The sequence below is a fragment of the Oncorhynchus nerka genome, linkage group LG20 (assembly GCF_034236695.1).
Source record: "Oncorhynchus nerka isolate Pitt River linkage group LG20, Oner_Uvic_2.0, whole genome shotgun sequence".
Lineage (NCBI taxonomy): Eukaryota > Metazoa > Chordata > Actinopteri > Salmoniformes > Salmonidae > Oncorhynchus > Oncorhynchus nerka.
Window position 1 is genome coordinate 40071293 of NC_088415.1, and position 19259 is coordinate 40090551.

The 19259-nt window shown below is 40.2% G+C and overlaps 4 protein-coding genes across 5 annotated transcripts; 2 read left to right on the forward strand and 2 right to left on the reverse strand.

The window, feature by feature from the left end:
* Positions 1-1494: 1494 nt before the first annotated feature.
* LOC115102500 (G0/G1 switch protein 2-like) lies at positions 1495-2512 on the forward strand. The gene is made up of 2 exons (XM_029622522.2): positions 1495-1601; positions 1849-2512. The coding sequence occupies exon 2, from the start codon at positions 1864-1866 to the stop codon at positions 2200-2202; it is 339 nt and encodes a 112-aa protein (XP_029478382.1). The 5' UTR covers positions 1495-1601; positions 1849-1863; the 3' UTR covers positions 2203-2512.
* A 101-nt stretch (positions 2513-2613) lies between these two features.
* Positions 2614-8757, forward strand: LOC115102499 (transcription initiation factor TFIID subunit 8-like). The gene is made up of 8 exons (XM_029622521.2): positions 2614-3000; positions 4336-4495; positions 4687-4785; positions 6628-6690; positions 7180-7304; positions 7447-7594; positions 7781-7923; positions 8176-8757. The coding sequence occupies exons 1-8, from the start codon at positions 2953-2955 to the stop codon at positions 8314-8316; spliced, it is 927 nt and encodes a 308-aa protein (XP_029478381.1). The 5' UTR covers positions 2614-2952; the 3' UTR covers positions 8317-8757.
* On the reverse strand, positions 6306-11851 carry LOC115102502 (ciliary microtubule-associated protein 3). Of its 2 annotated transcripts, XM_029622526.2 has the most exons (6): positions 10850-11851; positions 10631-10767; positions 10309-10407; positions 9946-10079; positions 9521-9638; positions 6306-9419 (listed from the first exon to the last, which is right to left on the reverse strand). In XM_029622526.2, the coding sequence occupies exons 1-6, from the start codon at positions 10866-10868 to the stop codon at positions 9351-9353; spliced, it is 576 nt and encodes a 191-aa protein (XP_029478386.1). In that variant the 5' UTR covers positions 10869-11851; the 3' UTR covers positions 6306-9350. The 2 variants fall into 2 exon arrangements, with proteins under 2 accessions (XP_029478386.1, XP_029478385.1); XM_029622525.2 differs by having other exon boundaries at positions 10631-11851.
* Positions 11852-11945: 94 nt separating this feature from the next.
* Positions 11946-18116, reverse strand: LOC115102501 (V-type proton ATPase subunit S1-like). Its single transcript, XM_029622524.2, has 10 exons — positions 17949-18116; positions 17531-17657; positions 16522-16596; positions 15917-16110; positions 15754-15791; positions 15526-15611; positions 15078-15319; positions 14270-14323; positions 13534-13765; positions 11946-13393 (listed from the first exon to the last, which is right to left on the reverse strand). The coding sequence occupies exons 1-10, from the start codon at positions 18071-18073 to the stop codon at positions 13178-13180; spliced, it is 1389 nt and encodes a 462-aa protein (XP_029478384.1). The 5' UTR covers positions 18074-18116; the 3' UTR covers positions 11946-13177.
* Between the last annotated feature and the right edge of the window lie 1143 nt (positions 18117-19259).

Genomic DNA, 19259 nt, shown 5'->3' on the forward strand with positions numbered 1-19259 from the left:
AAAGGGCATGGTGCTTCGCACGAGCGCACGCACACACACACACTTATCTAGAGCAACTTACAGGGGCAATTATGGTTAAGTGCCTTGCTCAAGGGCACATCGACAGATTTTTCACCTTGTCGGCTCAGGGATTCAAACCAACGACCTTTTGGTTACTGGCCAAACGCTCTTAACCGCTAGGCTACCTGTCACCCCACATCCAATTTAACTTCATCAATGTATCAACAATGTCAATATATACTGTAAATCCATTTGTTGTGGACACCCATAGGCTAAAGCACTGGAGGTCTAAGAGGCATTGGGACTTCCATAAAGCTCTCTGTACTACTTTGTTTAATTAGGAATTAACCTAACACTGCAGCATTCCAACCAATAAAGGGGTGGTACAGAGATAAATTGATTGAGGGGGTAGTACTCTAACATTAAATAATTCTCATTGGATACAGGTCAACCTCTCCTGATGGTGTTTAATGTACACAGCACTGGACATAAACCGACCAACCACACAATGGTCAATGTTCAGCAACATGTGTATAGTGTTAGTCTTCGCTCTCTTTATTCTTCATTGTGGAGTTGTCAATTCCCTAATATAAAATAATAGTAGACACTTTGCAAAGACTCAGGAGATATTGGAAGTATTGGAAGTGGGTTCAGGTCGAGCATAGCCACTGCTGGTGTTTGTCTTACTGTTTCACAAAATGTTCACTCTTAGGATTAACTATCTGCCTAGTTCAACTTCAAAGTTTTGCAGGTAGACGAGACCCACAAAATGGGTCAGATTTTCACCTTTGACATAATTAGACTTTATTTGATGACACATCAGCAAGCGTTGGACTGCATTGTAGAACTAACACTCATTGCACTGTTTAGAAGCAGCAAGATTGATGGGTTTCTGTAGTTGTATTACGTAGCATCATAGACTACCACGCTGACTAGATAGTGGCTGATGAGTGATGAATGCTTTTCACGTTATAATACTGCAGTAATACAGTAGCCTATACAGCACTACTACACTTATTAAAGATGCATTCCGGGATCCTAAGCACTTACAAATTTGTAACATAGTGTACGAATTGTAATTTGTAACATATTGAACGAAATGCATAACTAAAAATGTCAGGACGTAACATATCCTACGAAATGGATGATGTACAATTTTCGGGGACCGTTTTGGCTCGTGAGCACGACTTTCAAAACAACTGTCTGAAATTATACAAAAGCTCTACAAAACCACACAATTTGTACCTCTGTTTCATGACTAAAACACATGTGACTCACGTGATATTACTTGCACAATATATCTTGGCAAGTTTTTTTTTTTTCAGTGACCTTGCCTTTGTACCGACTCTTGGCTGTTTCCAAAACAGCCCTGGATGCCATTATAGAGTGCATCAGATATTGAAGACATTGCCTCAAAGCAGTTGACTCCAACACTGCACTTCCTCAACACCCATCATCATGAATATTCATAATTTGACACTTTGTGGGAGTTGATGTGGATCTCCTTGTGTATAAAACCCAGAACCTCTCATTGCATCTTTGCTTGGGGATGCTTGACTAAGACGAAATCTAAGGAAAGCATTTAACAGGTCCCTATACAGGTAAGTACATTTAAATATTTTCAGCTCTGTTCTGTGCAGTCTTCATTCAATCTTATTCAGAATTGAAGAATGTAATCTACATTGTCTGAATATATTATCAGTGATATATTATTTAATACATTATGAATATAATAAAATGTACAGCGTTCAGTACTAATAATTACGCTAATTCATTTTAGTTTAATTGCCACATTTGCAGAGTCATTAAACAGCCTATTAATTATGATATTTCCTTTTCCCTCAATAGACTGAACTTAAGACAATGGAGACCATAAACGAGATCATTCCATTCGCTAAGGAGATGCTGAGCCAGAGGCCCAGTCGAGGCATGATGAAGGTGTACCTGCTGGGTTCTACCCTGGCGTTTTTTGGAGTGGTCGGTGGGCTGGTGGAAACGGTCTGCATGCCATTTTGTGAACAGGAGCCATTAGATGAGGAAATGATCAAGCTGATCACAGAGGAGAAGAAGAGGCAAATGCTGGAGCCAGAGATAACCACTGTCGAGCCTGATGTTGTGGATGAGTTGCAAACAGAGATTGATGCTAAGAAGCCACTGGAAGGTCGTCAGAGGAGGGCGTCTATCAGGTCACCTGCCTGTTGAAGATGCACTGCAACAACCTCTCATGTTACACACACTAATGAAACCAACACTCAGAACACAAAATGTGGTGAAATAAGCTGTCAACCAGGCAATCAAAAGAGATTGCACTTGGTGATTTTTGTCATGATAATTTGGCCATGTTTAGGGACCCCTTGACTTATTAATAATGAGAAGAGAAGAGGCTGAATGGATGGATGGACGGATGAAACAACAAGCTACAGTGATGACTGGCTGCTGGGCAGCAGAAGCTCTGTGACTGATTGAGAATTTGTATTTTATTTTGGCTTCCTAATAAACCCATTTTAGGTTACCACTGGGTCATGAACTGGTTAATGTCAAACAGTGCTGTGAGTAGTCTACTGTAGCCTATCTAATTATTTATATAAACCCTAGATGACTGTTTTAAAGCCACTGCACAGCTATTTTTGTACTCCATTGTAAAAAATATTTTGGAAGCTATAGAAATGCATTTATAAATGTGTATATTCGTTTTTGCTAAGTATATTCTATTACATACACAATGATGCATACATTTCAATTGTATTATGTGAACTGAACATAAAAACAAAAAAATAAAGACATTAATAAAAACATTTTCCTTAAAAGGAGTTTTTTCTACCGGAAATGATGCCAGTGTTTTGTTTTTCTGCCTGTCGTGTGCCTAGCAAGCTAGGCGAACACTTTCGTTGTCAGAAAGGTGTGACTTTGTGAAATAACGATTTGGGAGCTAATAAACAACCTACCGTGCAGATGGCGGACCCTGCGGTGATGGCGGGTGGATTCAGTGCTATAGTAGGGGTAAATAAGACTGTTTGTCATATGTAAGCTAACATGGCTACAATGTTAGCCATCATCAGGCTAGCTTGTCAACATAACGTTAGGTTAACTACAATGGTTGTAAATCGCCTGTCTCTGTCCAAATTAAACTAGCACATTAAAACGAAATTTTCCCTGAATTTTGCCTCCTCAAATGACATCCATTAGCTAGCTAAGTTTAAACGAATGTTTTTTTTTTTAAGGAAAGTCTGTTAATTAAGAACAAATTCGTATTTACAATGGCGGCCTAGGAACAGTGGGTTAACTGCCTTGTTCAGGGGCAGAACGACAGATTTGTACCTTGTCAGCTCGGGGATTCGATCTCACGTAAACTCGTACATCGCCTTGGTCGGTACAATTGCCCTTATTTTAGCGCCCCAAAAACGTAATAATTCCAGATCAACTGTAATGTCAATACCATTGTAAAGCACAATTTCTCCCCTTTCCAACAGAATCAATTACATGACCTAAACGCTGCCCGTTTCAGCATAATTCAAGCAGGCAATGAGCCCCATCGGGTCTTTTTAAAAATGGCGGGTGGGGAAGCGAAACTAATGCGTGATAGTGAGAAGGAGAGATGTTGTGTGGGAAAATTTCTTTTTTTCACTCGATTGTCCAACATGTCACCTTATCGCCTCTAAAATGTAAATAAAACAGTAAAGAGTTTATATAATGTGCCATTACATACTTTTTTGAAGGCTTGTGTCGAATTTGAATCAGGTTTTTAGGGCAGTGCTAAAGTGATCTTATAAGTAAACAACGGCTTTGAGAATGATGATCGCATGCAATGATGACGAGGTATCCCCCTTACCCCAGTCACTGTCCATTTCTTGTTTTTAAAGGATGATAGAAGTGCTACACCTGGTGGAGAGAGATTGTAAGCCAGAAATAGTTGCTTTATGCGTGCTGTACGTTACGACATGACACATCAAGATGTAACGGAGGGTCCGTTTTTTTCAACTTTTCTCCAATACTATAAAGTTATTACCATGTCGATCAACGCTTGAATAGAAACCTAGTTCACACCCCCAATTTTGACGTCAACACACAGTCCCATTAGTTTGCTTTGTAGCCTCGTTTGAATGTTGCGGTTGCACACATTTGTACGGAATGGGGTGAGTTTACGTTTGCAACCTTTCGGTTACTCGCCCAACACTCTAACCACTAGGCTACTTCCCACCCCCGTTGTTGACTTGCTGTTCACAATCACGTCATGCCATTTGCAAACGGGTCGTTAATCCTGTATGAGCGTGTAGGTAGCTAGTTGGCTAACCATGAGAGAAAGTGTTTTCACACTGACATCTGTATGTTTTACAGCGTTCCGGGTGTGGTAAGGCGACGTCCAGCCCGGCAGAGAATTACCAGCTTGCCCGGCGTCGCACCCTCCAAGTGGTAGTGAGCTCTCTGCTGACAGAGTGTGGATTCGAGAGTGCAGAGAAGGCCACTGTGGAATCACTGACTGAGATGATCCAGAGCTGTATGTAACCATTGTGTGTTGATGTTTTTGAAAATGTAATGTAATTCATACATGTTTTGGATTAAACTAATAACCCTTTGCTGGCTTGAATTAAACAACAAGCCATGTCAAGTGACTAGCCCTTCATGAAATCACCACAATTGTCTGTATTACTGACCTCTCATCTGTGTCTATTCCCTGTACTTTTTCAGACATATCTGAAGTAGGTCGTTGTGCCAAGGCATACTGTGAACACACAGCTCGAATCACGCCCACCCTCTCTGACGCTGTGGTCACACTCAATGAAATGGGTTAGTTTAACCTCAGGAAAGATGCAAAATAATTACAGCTTGAATTAGGATTGGGCGGTATACTGTATTTTATGATATACCGGTATTGATGCAGGGACCAGTTTGGGTTTTTACTTTACCGGTATTTGAATGTTTGGTTTGTTAAATGTGATACGCCATGTGTAATCAATTTTTATAGTTTACTTCGCTACTTGAGTCATCTCTCTCCGTGCCACTTTCCACACATACCTTGCCATGCCCCTGTCACTCAAGGAGCACATTTGATGTTCCTCAACCACGAGATACTTGTGTTCAGTCTGCATGGTCAATGTAGCACATGCAACAATGTTGATGACAACAATGCTGTTTTCAATTTGCTTCTTAATATAAATCCACAAGCGTTCTATAATGACACTATTAGTTTGTGTTTCTTACATTAGCAAACAGCTAGTTTGTCTTTTTTTAGCAAGTTGCCCTAAATCTTGTGAGATGCTAATTGTTAGCCGCTAATAAATGTACTGAGTAAGAGCAAACGTAGCTAGCTAATACAGCTTGATAATACCAGTGATGGTGTAGACCTAAATCAGCATGTTTGTGCAACAGTATCTTCTAAATCAAAGAGAAATATGCAAAGCAAGAATATGTTAGCTACATGAAGTAGCTAAGAGAAAACATTCAATGTAGCCAAAGCTTTTAGGGTCCACTAGGAAACACTTAACACTTTAGTTCCTACACTCTCACAATAACTCCTCCCTGGCATTTTAATTCGTTGTCATCTCAAAACACAATATTCAAAGTGCCCACTTATATTCTAACTATAGAATTAGAAAAGTCATTATATTTCCATGATTCCAACATTTTTGTTCTAATTGGCCAGTCAAATCGCAATTGCAACATTTGGTTAAAAATAAGTCCAAGATTATTTGCCCATATCGTGCAGCCCTACGTGGCAGTGTGGACCTTATCTCAATTGTGCAGTGGTGTAAAGTACTTAAGTAAAGATTCTTTCAAGTACTACTCAAGTAGTTTTATTTTTTGGTATCTGTACTTTGCTTAATTTTTACCATTTTTGACAACTTTTACTTTACTACATTCCTAAAGAGAAAAACTGTACTTTTTACTCCATGCATTTTCCCTGACACCTAAAAGTACTTGTTACATTTTGAATGCTTAGCAGGACAGGAAAATGGTCCGATTCACGCACTTGTCAAGAGAACATCCCTGGTCATCTACTGGCTCTGATCTGGGGGACTCAGTAAACACGCATGCTTTGTTTGTAAATTGGGTGTTGGAGTGTGCCCCTGGCTATCCGTAAATAAATCAATAAAAACAAGAAAATGGTGCCATCTGGTTTGCTTAATATAAGGAATTTGAAATGATTTATACTTTTACTTTTGATACTTAAGTATATTTAAAACCAAATACTTTTAGACCACTTACTCAAGTGGTGTTTTACTGGGGGACTTTCACTTGAGTAATTTTCTGTTAACGTATCTTTACTTTTACTCATGTATGACAATAGGCTACTTTTTCCACCACTGCAATTGAGTGCAGGAAATACAGAAATGATAAGTGCTGAAATTTGTTTTGGTTTAATTGAACAGTATAACACAATCAATGGAGAAAGACTCATTGAAATCACTTAATGTATGCGTTGCCACCCTAGGATCACTCACTACTCATAAAGCAAATGTAGAACTTGTATTATTCATAAACTAAAAATACCATCATACCGTAAAAAAAAAAAAACAGTTTTAAATACCATGATATAATATTTGGGCCATATCGCCCAGCCCTAGCTTGAATATGAAATCTCTATTTAATTTGTCTTCATTAACTTATTTGTTTCACGTACCACCACAGGTTTCAATGTGGACACTCTGCCAGGGTATGCCAAGAGATCACAGAGGATGGTTATAACTGCTCGTGAGTCTTTACTGTTAGTAGACCCTCAAGAGGCTGGTATTTACCCTGCTCCGAAGAGGCTGCTGCCCTATATACATAGACATGGAATCACTGACCACATTAATAATGGCACACTAGTCACTGTAATAATGTTTACATAGTGCTTTACTCATCTCATATGTATATACTGTATTCTATTCTACTGTATTTTACTCAATGCCACTCCCGACATTGCTTCTCCTAATATTTACATTTCTTAATTCCATTCTTTTACTTTTAGATTTGTGTATTGTTGTGAATTGTTAGATACTACTGCACTGTTGGAGCTAGGAACACAAGCATTTCGCTACACCCGCAATAACATCTGCTAAATATGTGTATGTGACCAATACAATTTGATTTAGACTACAACTGAGGACAAAACACAAGAACACTATAGAGAAAGCTAGTAACTGGTCTTAGAATGAAAGTAGAAAGACGCTTAACTGGCAATCTGTGTGTATTTTTCAGCTCCAGTGACGAATGCTCCTGTGATCCCAAAGGCCTTGATTGCTGGACAGAAACGCACTCATCCCTCCCACATCCCCAGCCACTTCCCGGAGTTCCCCGATCCTCACACTTACATCAAAACTCCAGTGAGTCAACCACACTTCTTACCGTTTTCCAAGCCAGAAACATACTTGACAAAGTATTTATATACTGACACTTTTCCGAGTGGTCTAGTGAAAAGATTAAGATGAACAAATTGGTGAGTTTCCCTGGTTGTCTTTCTATCAGACGTTTCGGGAGCCTGTGTCAGATTACCAGGTGGTGCGAGAGAAGGCAGCTTCTCAGAGAAGAGATGTAGAGCGAGCACTCACACGCTTCATGGCCAAGACTGGAGAAACACAGAGCCTCTTCAAGGATGATGTCACTGCCTTCCCATGTGAGCGAGTGCTCGTTGTTGTTGTCAAGCATGATTCTCATTCATGCTGTTGAATTGAATAATCTGCACAAAAATGCTTCTAATATGGAACAGAAGTTCTGTTCCCGTTGATCTTATTTCCTACTAGAGAGTGTTGGGTACCTGTGTTTACATGGGTAATAATACTGATGCCTTTGTGGTTGCCAGTGATCGCAGAGCGGCCCAGCTCCATCCCGTATCTCAGTGCCCTGCTGCCCTCAGAACTGGAGCTGCAGACTCTGGAGGAGACAGACTCCTCTGAACAGGACGATCAGACCGACAGCGAGAACACGCCAGTCAACAACCTCAATGTGAGTCAGGGACATGGGCCAAAGGAAATATTCAACCTTGAGTCTTTATGATCTGCAGTGCAATGTGGTTTGGCCTATACAGAATGAACTTCAATAGAATAATCAAGGCCCTCCTAATGAGGGTGTTTACAAAGCCATTCATTGTTAAGAGCAAATCTATATTAAAATGTACCTGGTGTGTTGATTGCTACAAAAAAAAACATTTGTGAAATTAAGTTTGTTTTCCTCATCTATGCCTTTAATCAAATTTAGGATGATCCTGGAGCTGATAAGGAGAATTCCGTGCTTCTTGCTGGGGGCGTGGTTCCCTTGGTGAAGGTCAGTGAAGAAAACATGATTGACAACCCATACTTGAGGCCAGTCAAGAAACCCAAAGTGAGGAGGAAGAAGTGAGAGTTTACTACACTTAGCTACTAATTTGGACTTCTGTCAGCCACAACGAAGAGTGAATTGTAAGAAGCAGTCAACAGCTCTGTGCTTCTGAGAAGTGGACCCACGTGGACATCTGAGGTCAGGGACTCCAACCTCTCAACTTCCTACATGGCAAATACTGCTCATTATGACACCCTTCACCAGTTACATTCATGAGAAAACAGACATTTGCTAAATGTAATATTTTTCAAATTTGTGGAATGGTTCTGTCGTGAAAGTAAATGTAACATTTGCTAAAATGTTATTTTTACCCATTTCCGAATTATGATTTCAGTCGTTTGTGAATAATGAACAGGAAATAAAATGTTTTGATTTGTAATTTTAACATTAATTTACCCAAATGACACATTTTAGCCTATCGCCAAATATACACTGAACAAAAAAATAAACGCAACATGTAAAGTGTTGGTCCCTTGTTTCATGATCTGAAATAAAACATGTCCCAGTTCTTCCATGGCCTGCATACTCACCAGAAATGTCACCCATTGAGCATGTTTGGGAGGCTCTGGATCGATGTGTATGTCAGCGTGTTCCAGTTCTCGCCAATATCCAGCAACAACTTTAGTATCTGGTGTGATACTGCCATTGAAGAAGAGTGGGGCAACATTCCACAGGCCACAATCAACAGCCTGATCAACTATGCGCTGCACGAGACAAATGGTAGTCACACCAGATACTGACTGGTTTTCTGATCCACGCCCCTACCTTTAAGGTATCTGAACAGATGCACATCTGTATTCCCAGTCGTGAAATCCATAGATTAGGGCCTTATTTATTTGAAATGTACTAGTTCCTTATATGAACTGTAACTGAAAATTATTTGAAATTGTTGCATGTTACATTTAGATTTTTGTTCAGCATACATGAGGCAAGAATTGGGCAACTTCACTCCCCACTTCATATACCTTCAGATATTGGTCAATTGTGAGGCTATATTAAAGCTGAGAAATAAAATCACTTTATTTATGCTTACATCAGATTGTTCTCCAGAAGAGTCAGGAGTAGAACAACTGTAGATATGCCACCCGACTTCTTTGCTTCACAAACTCCTTGTCACAAAGCAGCTATGTATGACAAAAATGAAACGCATGTTATTGCTGACAATACCGGTATACATCTCCATATTACTTTGTATAGTAATGCAAAGTCAAACTTATAAACCCACCTCTGTCCTCAAGGCTTTCCTCTCTAATGTGGGCAGTCTACCCCAGTCTGGGGAACCAAATTTCATAGGCCATGACACCTTCTGGTTCAGAGTAGTATCATGAGCATATGTCCCTGGGCTGCATCATAAAAACAGCTGTTAGTAGTCAATCAATTTGAAGAATGATACATGCAATACATTGATACGATATTCCTCAAACTCAACTCTGGACTTTGAAGACAGTTCCAATGCTCCCCCCCATTGTTCCCCTCTAATCAGGGACTGATTTTGACCAGGTGGGTGCAATTAATAATCAGATAGAACAGAAAACCAGCAGACTCCGAACCTCATAGTGTAAGAGTTGAATACCCCTGCAAGAGATAATCAGTGTTTTCCTATTATGGACAGTTTGGAAAGGGTGCCACTCCCAATTAGCATTCACTCACCCTGGTTTGAAGTCAGCTGTAACAGGCTTGGTCCTGAACCTCTTTGTGGTGGAGCTGAAGGGGATTCTGCCAGGAGGGTATACTTTAGACCAGGTTCTGTCCTGCTGATACCTCTGAGGGGAAGGAGTGATTGTCTGGGTGGTGGGAGGAAAACATTTAATGAGAGAAGGATATTCAGAGACCTAAAAATAGAAGTAAATGTTACAATATGCCTATAAGAAGATCATTTTTCAAATTGCTTTCAATGTAATGGCAATAGGTTGACTAATTTCTCACGTCATTAGATAAACCTTAAGATTTTTCAAAAACAAGTTGGCTATCAACATAAATCATGCATATTCTCATAAGGCTTTAACATCATACCTGAGCACAGGGCAGAAACCGTGCAGACGTCCTTGCAGCAAGAGTGTATCCTTTCTTACTCTCAGGTCTCTTCTGTACATCATATAGAATGGTACCAACCTGTTGGAACAATGACTAACGTGAAAAACCTCACAAGAGAATATAAGGATTTCCTAATGTTATTTGAACTGGCTGTTTGAGTAGCTTCTGCAATGCATTATTTATTACCATGTGGAAAATAACCAAATTGGTTTATTTGAGATCAACAGGATAACAGATCTTTATGAAGAGTGTGGATAGGTCATTGAAAGAACATGACAGTAAGCTGCTCAGAAAAACTCACATGATTGTCATAGCAGCCGGGGCCACGGTGTGGGGCTCCCTCAAGTGAGAGCTTATTGCCCAGCCGGTTAGGTGCACAGTGGGTCGGAAACAACTTCCGTTCCTGGCAGCTGCCAAAGGCAACGCACCGCAGGGGAGCTATAAATTCAGAGATAAGATTGGACATTTTTAATTGACGCTAATAGATAAAAACGCAATGGGTGGACGCTAATAATTTTACCTGCATCCAGTGCCGCCATGTTCCCTCTTTTGTTTATATTCTTACCGGTAACGATGGGAACCAGGTGGATGGATGATATAGAAGGGATCCAGTTTTTGTCAAATTAACGTCAACGGTAGATTTTTTTGGTGGGTGGAGATTTAAACTAACCCTAAGTAACCCTTTTCTTAACCTTCTACGAAAAGTCAAATCTGACGTTATTTTGACAAAAACTGGATCCTTCCAGCCATGACAGGATGGATGCGCGGTAAATTATGCAAATACTTGGCTGGAAACTTCAGGTTGAAGTGAATGGCTACTCTATTCTCCACTTTCAACGAATGACAATTCACTTGTTTACTTTACTTTTGCAATTTAATAATGTGACCATAATGCAATATTCATGTGATAATTATAATCAAACATATGTTATTTGGAGGCAATGTTTGGACAGTGTGACCAGACAAATAAAAAAACGGTTACACCTGTTTAAGCCAAGTTTGTGGGACATTTTAAACTACCAAAGCAGCTGTTTTTATCTCAATATCAAATCATTTCTAGCTAACAATTAAGTACCTTACTGTGATTGTTTTCAATATAAATTGTCAAAAATAATAAAAATATATAATCTTAGCAAAGAGCAATTTCTCAAGCAAGAATTTTGCTCGGACTGTCTGGGAATGTTCTGAGTGGGAGGGGAAAACTAGCTGTTATTGGCAGAGAGGTTTGGAACTCCATTAACCAATGATGGTGATGACATCAAGCAGGCCAAAACTCCATCCCACCAAAACAGGCTGAAATTTCAGGCAGTCTTTTCAAGCACCTCTTACACTAAAAAGGCATGTATTATTCCAACCTCATAGTGGATATAAACATAAAAAACAGGAAAAACACTTTTGACTCTACTGGGCCTTTTGACTCTACTGATAGTGTTTAAGAGGGACATTTTCTATTCTTAATAAATTACATGAGTTGCTTCAAGATGGCAAAGCATTGGATTTGAGTATACATTTGGTACTGTATGTGTAGGGGCATGAGGGTCCCTGATAGTTTTGACATTTCATGTAATTTCAGCATAACTTTACACTTATCAATAATAATAAAAAACAGGCCAGCATTGTTGTGTATTGTTGCATTGTTGTCTTTTTTGGAACAAAGTTATACAAAACAATTTGCACAGCATTCTGTGATCTCCAATTCATCCCACTGGCATTCCCAACAGCAATATTTAGGGTAGGGCTTTGTCAATAGCATAAGTCTGCACACATACGTTCAACTTCATATGTACATGCAATTCTTTCATTATTATTGTTATCTTTTTAAATTACACAGCTGAGAAACTTACAAAGCAAGTGAAATACATCTAAATCAGTCCCACAACATGCTACAATCACATTAATTAAATTGGCAACAAGCTTCTCTATGACAATTAGCAGTATTACTTGTACAAACAAACCCCTTAATTGGCACTCATTGAAACATGCGTGATCTGAGAATTTATCAAGGCAAAAGAGAAGTATTGACAGGACATCATGCAGTTTCCTTTGGGCAAGTGCAGATGAGAGGCTATGGAATGTAACGCATTGCAAGATAAAAGGGTAACACAGACATAGAAACACATGGATGGTGTCAGGGGAACACAGGCCGTGTCAGGGGAAGGCCCTAAAAATTGTCAGACTCCAGCTACCCAAGTCATAGACTGTTCTCTCTGCTACAGCACGGAAAGCGTTACTGATGTACCACGTTTGGAACCAACAGCTACCTGGCCTATCTGCATTGACCCTTTTTGCACTAACTCATGACTGATCACATAAGATGCTGCTAATGTTGATTATCTATCCTGTTGCCTAGTCCTTTTATCCCTACCTATATGTACATATTTACTTCTTACCCCTGCTTATCTACTCAGTTCTGGTACCCAAGTTATCATTACTCGCTGTGTATTTATTCCGTTATTATTTCTCTCTGCATTGTTGGGAAGGGCCCATAAGAAAGCATTTCACTGTTAGTCTCTACCTGTTGTTTACGAACCATGTGACAAATACAACGTGATTTGACAAATGCTAAGAGGATGGGAATGCTCAATGCTGACAATCAGAGAACAGGGTGGAGGTGGCTAAAATAAGTAAGCAAATGACAATAGAACATATCGAATAACTCATGAGCAAATCAATGTGGAGGGAACATAAGTTAGGTGAGTGAAGGGGTTAGCCTGGTTCCAGATCGGTTTGTGTCGTCTTGCCAACTCACATTGTCACATGGTCAATGTCACACGACAATGACCATAGGGGTAGGCAAGGCAGCACAAACGGATCTGGGACCGGGCTCAGGGGCGTTCTCTTGTCTTCATTACTCCGACTGAGGCACTGAGATTGAGGGGCCTTTAGGGTCGTCAAAGCGGTCCATGGAGCGTAGCTGCATGATCATGTGCATGCCGTAGGTGAGGATTAGCAGCATCAGCAGAGAGGTGATCAGGCCCATCCAGATCCCTGGTGTGAAGAAGCCAGCACAGTCACTGGCATAGGAGAAATCTGTTGTCCTGTTCAGTATACTGAAGCCTTGGATCTAGATGGGGAATGGGGGGAATAAGCCAAATGAGTAACAAGGAATTAGAGAGTAAAGACTGAACACTTTTTGTTCAATGAACCCTCTAGAACACTGCTTATTGAAAGGCGCTTTCTTTTCCGACATTCATGCATCAGTACCTGGAAGTCGGTGAAGAGAATCCTCCACTGGGTAGCATTCGGAGTGCGGGGCACAAGCAGTGCATTACGGAAGTTGTTGACATTCTGGCAGTGGAAGGAGTACTCTGCGGGGGCGTAGATGCCCCGGCTGCCATTGTAGATGGCTGTATCGGCATTGAATAGCAGTTCCACTGTGTCCAGGGTGAACCAGTTTCGTGCAGACACGGGGTAGCGCCGCTGGCTCATGGAGAAGCTAGAGAAGATGAGACTTGGTGAGGGTCATGCTTTAATTAAGCAATAAGGCCCGAGGGGGTGTGGTATATGGACAATATACCACGGCTAAGGGCTGTTCTTATGCACAACACAACGCAGAGTGCCTGGATACAGCCCGTAGCCGTGGTATATTAGCAATATACCACAAACCTTGAGGTGCCTTATTGCTATTATAAACTGGCCAATTAGAGCAGTAAAAATAAATGATTTGTCATACCCGTGGTATACAGTCTGATATACCACAGCGTTCAGCCAATCAGCATTCAGGGCTCAAACCCCCCAGTTATGACACATTTAATGTGTGTAACCTCATGCTTAATATAGGAGTGAGAATGTACAGGAATTCATTGTTTATACATTGGACAGATCGATAAATGCAAGAGCAAGGTGGTGTATTTTCATAGGAACTGATGCTCTGCACTTGTAATTTTTTATAATACTTGTTTTGCGTATTATCGTGATATAACTACATTATAATACTTACATGAGACGGAAGAGATTGTATGTTGGAACAGAACTTCCATAATCAAGGACAAGCCTGAGAAAGACGAGCACATGTTGTATTCAAAACATCCGCCATTATTGCATAGTGTAATAGTAATAATGTCACCAATAAACAAATCCCAATTTATTAAATCAACACACAATTGGGTAATTTGATAGTGCTAAGAGATGTAACACTTGTACAATAAGACACTAATCAACAGTGGGACTATACTTTGTATAGTACCAGTCAAAAGTTTGGACACCTACTCATTCCTGGGTTTTACTTTATTTGGACTATTTTCTACATTGTAGAATAATAATGAAGAAATCAAAACTATGAAATAACAAAACTATGAAGTAACCAAAAAAAAGTGTTCAATCAAAATATATTTTATATTTGAGATTCTTCAAAGTAGCCACCCTTTACCTTGATGACAGCTTTGCACACTCTTGGCATTCTCTCAACCAGCTTCACCTGGAATGCTTTCCCAACAGTCTGGAAGGAGTTCCCATATATGTTGAGCACTTGTTGGCTGGTTTTTCTTTACTCTGCGGTCCAACTCATCCCAAACTCAATTGGTTTGAGATTGGGTGATTGTGGAGACCCGGGTTACTTTATTGGTTAGTACATGATTCCATATGTGTTATTTCATAGTTTTGATGTCTTCACTATTATTCTACAATGTAGAAAATAGTAAAAATAAAGAAAAAGCCTTGAATGAATAGGTGTGTCCAAACTCTTGACTGGTACAGTAGTACATAACAACAAGTGTCATGTCATAGTAAAAAGAGAGTATGAAGCTCACCGTGAATTTGTTTCATTACAGAAGGACCCAGCCGTGCTCACAGAGCCACCGGGAGCAAAGGTCAATGGACCGAGGTCAATCCATTCCAGGTTATTAAAGCTGACGTTGAGATTCTGGGCCCAGAGCATGATGCAAGGGCCACTAGTAGTGTTAAACATCAAAGGAGGTTTGACCTCAACAACCGCCTGCAGTAAGGACCGGCCCATAGAAGACTGGCCAACCATGGATGGCTCCTCAATCACCTAGGGAACAAGAAGGTAAGTAGAACACAATAACATAAAAAATCAAAATATTTTTTTTATTGATAAGGCGAGTAGAACATAAAAGAACACCACATCACTTTATTTTAAGTCAGGTGAGGGGACAGTAGAAACTACAATGCTGAAAACGTGCTTATACACATCATGTAGATTAGAAGCATATGTTTGATTATTTTAAAGTTACTTACTCGTGAGGGCTTGAGTCCAGTGTAAATAGCAGTGTAGGGAACACCCTGGGCTTTCATGATGCTCAGAACTTTACCAATGACCTCATCTAAGCAGATAGGAAAATGCACCACTCAAACAAACTGTATGACACATTGAGTCACAGAAATAAGTAGTTATTGAATACATAAATACCAATATATAAAACAGGATTTGGACAAGAACAATAAATGGTCAAAACTTCAACTTACCATTGCTACGCAGGACTTCCTTACAGGACAGATAAGCACTGGAACATAAACAAAGAGCATGAATATACAATACATGCTTAAGTTACTGTACGATTGTGAATCAATCAAATAGTATTTTTCCCAAAACACTGGACTCTAGAAACATTTGGTTGAATTGTATTACCCAGTAGAATAGGGCAGGATGATAAGCAGCAGAGTGTTGTCTGATGCATTGAGTCTGAGATGCGCCAGTGTGTCTGGGTCTACGCTGAGTGGGGAGACACCCAGCTTTTCCTGTAGCAGACCTGGGACTGCACTAGCACCAAGCCATGACAGGGCAGGCAGCACCAATGGTGAAGAGGAAGATTGTAATGCAGACTGGGAGAGAGAAAGGTCAAAGTTAGTTATCAACCTACATCTGGGTCTGAATTTATAAAGTGTCTCAAAGTAACGCTGCTGATGTAGGATTAGATCCCCACTGTCCATGTTATCGTACTCATTGTGATCTCCTCTGAGACCCCCCAGCTGTTCCCTGTATGATCTATTCCAGAGCCAGCACACCTGATTTAGCTTGTCAACTAATCATCAAGCCATTGAATAGGTGAATCAGGTGAGCTAGTTCAGGGCTACAACAAAATTGTGAAACATCTGGGGGTCCCAGAGTAGAGGTTTGAGAACCACTGATCATACATCACCACTCCAACACTGAGATGACACTTTATGAATATGGGCACTGATCATATTAGTATCCCAATACCCAGCCTCACCTCAAAAGGATAGAATACTTACCTCCAGGTTGGGAAAGGCACTCTCATGATTGTTTCCAAAAACGCCCCCATACCTTGTGAAGTCATCTTTGCTCAGCTATGTTAAAAAACAAAACGCATATCAACAACGTCAGTGTCACCTGCTTCAGAGTTTGAGATTAATTAAAAACAGTACAATATAAAAAGCTAAAACCGTTGAGCATAGTATCATTATTACTACATATCTAAAAACGGGATGGTCTGAGAATGGGAAGTAGTAAAGGGGAAGTGGTGCTGTGGCGCATTGTCACACCAGAATGAGAAACACCAGGCAAGGGCATCACGGGCTTCATTGCATTTCCATACAGGATTCACCCGTGTTTTACCCAAAAGGCACTGACTTTTCTGTTTCCATCTACGTGGGCTGGCACCCGTGCTCACGGGGCCATGGCTCCGGCAGACCTGCTCTCACGTCGGGCCAAAGACTGTCCCCTGGTACTTTTCAGCTGACATTTACATAACAATAGCGAACTGTGAACAATAGCTAACGGAACTCTTTTACAAGTCCTCACAGTCAGCCCTAGCTATGGAAACAATTTCCCTAGTATACACTAGTGTCTACCTCCATCACTCCAGTGTCCCTGCAGATTGTAAATATGCTACAGGAATGTACTGACCCCGTATATAGTACACTTACTTTCTCATGTTCTTCTTATTTCTATTTATCGTGTGTCTTTGTTCTACCTTATGTTATGTTTAGTATTGTATTTTTATTGATTACTGCATTGCTGGGTTTAGAGCTAACCAGAAAGGCATTTCACTGTACTTGTGCACGTGACATTAAAACAACTAATTACAGTTAAAAAGCATACTGCACTTTAGCTAGCCTAGCTCTGCACTACTGTTCCCTAAAGCAGGAGTACAGTAGGTTATTGAAATTTGACATTACATACCAACACTGGCATTGATCAGGCTTCAAATAGTATTTGCCAAGTAGTAGACCATTTTTCATGGTACAACTGAATACAATTATGATTTATCTCAGGCCTGACCTTGTCCTGTAGGAAGAGAAGCACGTTGTGTGGGGCAGACCCCAGAGCAGAATTTAGGTAGGACACCAGCTGGTCATTAGATATTATGTGACCAGCAGCTGGAGATGCCATGGGTGGCAAGGTGTACCTGGAAATATGAACAAAATAGTTTTATATCAATAGAATAACAAGACATCTAACTACTACAGTTGGACATAAATCAACAACTAACATGGCAATGATTAGAAATACCTAATAAAGATCCACTTTTTTAAGAAAGGACAAATGCATTTACCCTGATAACGTCATACGTCTTATAAAACTGAATATAGCTACAAGGCTAGCTAGCAATCCAGCTGGAATGGTTAGTTTAGCATGCTAGCTAAACTAGCACAGTGTTTAAAATCCCTTCGCTTTCAAACTAATAATACATATTTACCCTTCACTGGACCACATTACAAGTGGTACTTGACTGCTACAATGTCCAGTAGATAACATGGCAAATAAAAGAGCAATAAAGGCCATGATAGTACGCAATTTACTTGACGACTCAGATCCTGCCATGGTAGGTTTTCTTTTCCGTAAAGTCCAAGTCACGTGGGATAAATCAGCTGACTGTCATGGGAGTCAATGGAACACTTCCTTCTCACGCAGCCTGCCCTGACCCATCTTTTCACAAAGACCACATTGAGCTTTGATCAATTATTTACAGCGAATGGGAAATAATAACTCAATTCAACGTTAACCGTTTTCGGGGCCAAGCAATGTCACAAGTTGCAATATGCAAAGACATTTGTTTTTTACCAATAAAGCCCGATTTCTTGTGGCAATTTATTTAGCACCACAATTCGATAAAGATCTGTAACATTATAGAATCTCATTAGGTTATGGTTAGTTTATTTAAGTCGTAGCAGATGTATAGGCCTGTGATTGTATCAACTGTCTATCTGTGAACACCTGACAAAGTAATTGCAAGACTGTTTATGTCTAATCTCAGAATATTGGTGAATATGATATGGGACTTTCAAAGTTAAACGGGCGCTATATTGTCCGAGAAACCTTTTGCGCTCTCCGTGGTCCTGAAACTTGAACCTGAGTGGCCTGTCAGAACGGGTTAAACGTTCCAACAATTAACCTGGCATCGGTCCATGGTGCAGATATGGGTGACAGCTATCGTGCGCATGTTTCCGGCCTTCATTTTCGGTCCATACAATGGAATAGGCCATATAGTAGGCTATACATACACAGGCTAGGCAGTTGGACGTTTTCAGGCGTGTCTAATCTTGAGGATATAGTCTATAGGGCTAAAATGAATGGCTTTTATATGCCACCCAAATCAGGTTGATTAACGATTAATAGGCTACACAAAGTAGCCAACACAATGCCTAAATAAGCTAGATGAATGTTATGTAACACTTCACACAGCTGATGTTATACACAGGCTAAATACATAACTCTTTTCATAGTCTATCTGAGCTTTTTCATAACAGCAGTGTTGGCGGAGGAATACCAGTGCATCCGCAATCGCTGCACTACTTCAATGAAAAAAGGACTGAATGGGGAAATAAAAATTAAAAGTCTAATCAGTCAAAAGAAGATAATTGAAAAATGTTAAACCTCCGGGAACATCATAGCATAGTTATGAATACGCAAGCCTTTAATAGCATAAGTATTTAATCTTGAGTGTAGTGTGAGGAGCAGACGCAAGGGATGTGCACTACTTTCCGACGCGAAGGTATCGTTGCTGTTC

Coding starts and splice junctions, on each gene's coding strand:
- LOC115102500 (XM_029622522.2), top strand. CDS start 1,864: ATGGAGACCATAAACGAGATCATTCCATTCGCTAAGGAGATGCTGAGC.
- LOC115102499 (XM_029622521.2), top strand. CDS start 2,953: ATGGCGGACCCTGCGGTGATGGCGGGTGGATTCAGTGCTATAGTAGGG. Junction 4,496..4,686: donor GACTGAGATGATCCAGAGCT/GTATGTAACCAT, acceptor GTACTTTTTCAG/ACATATCTGAAGTAGGTCGT. Junction 7,305..7,446: donor ACACTTACATCAAAACTCCA/GTGAGTCAACCA, acceptor TCTTTCTATCAG/ACGTTTCGGGAGCCTGTGTC.
- LOC115102502 (XM_029622525.2), bottom strand. CDS start 10,795: ATGTCCAATCTTATCTCTGAATTTATAGCTCCCCTGCGGTGCGTTGCC. Junction 10,408..10,630: donor CCGGCTGCTATGACAATCAT/GTGAGTTTTTCT, acceptor TTGTTCCAACAG/GTTGGTACCATTCTATATGA. Junction 9,639..9,945: donor ACAGCTGACTTCAAACCAGG/GTGAGTGAATGC, acceptor TTTATGATGCAG/CCCAGGGACATATGCTCATG.
- LOC115102501 (XM_029622524.2), bottom strand. CDS start 18,073: ATGGCAGGATCTGAGTCGTCAAGTAAATTGCGTACTATCATGGCCTTT. Junction 17,658..17,948: donor GTAATGTGGTCCAGTGAAGG/GTAAATATGTAT, acceptor TCATATTTCCAG/GTACACCTTGCCACCCATGG. Junction 14,324..15,077: donor TGTAATGAAACAAATTCACG/GTGAGCTTCATA, acceptor CGTCTTTCTCAG/GCTTGTCCTTGATTATGGAA.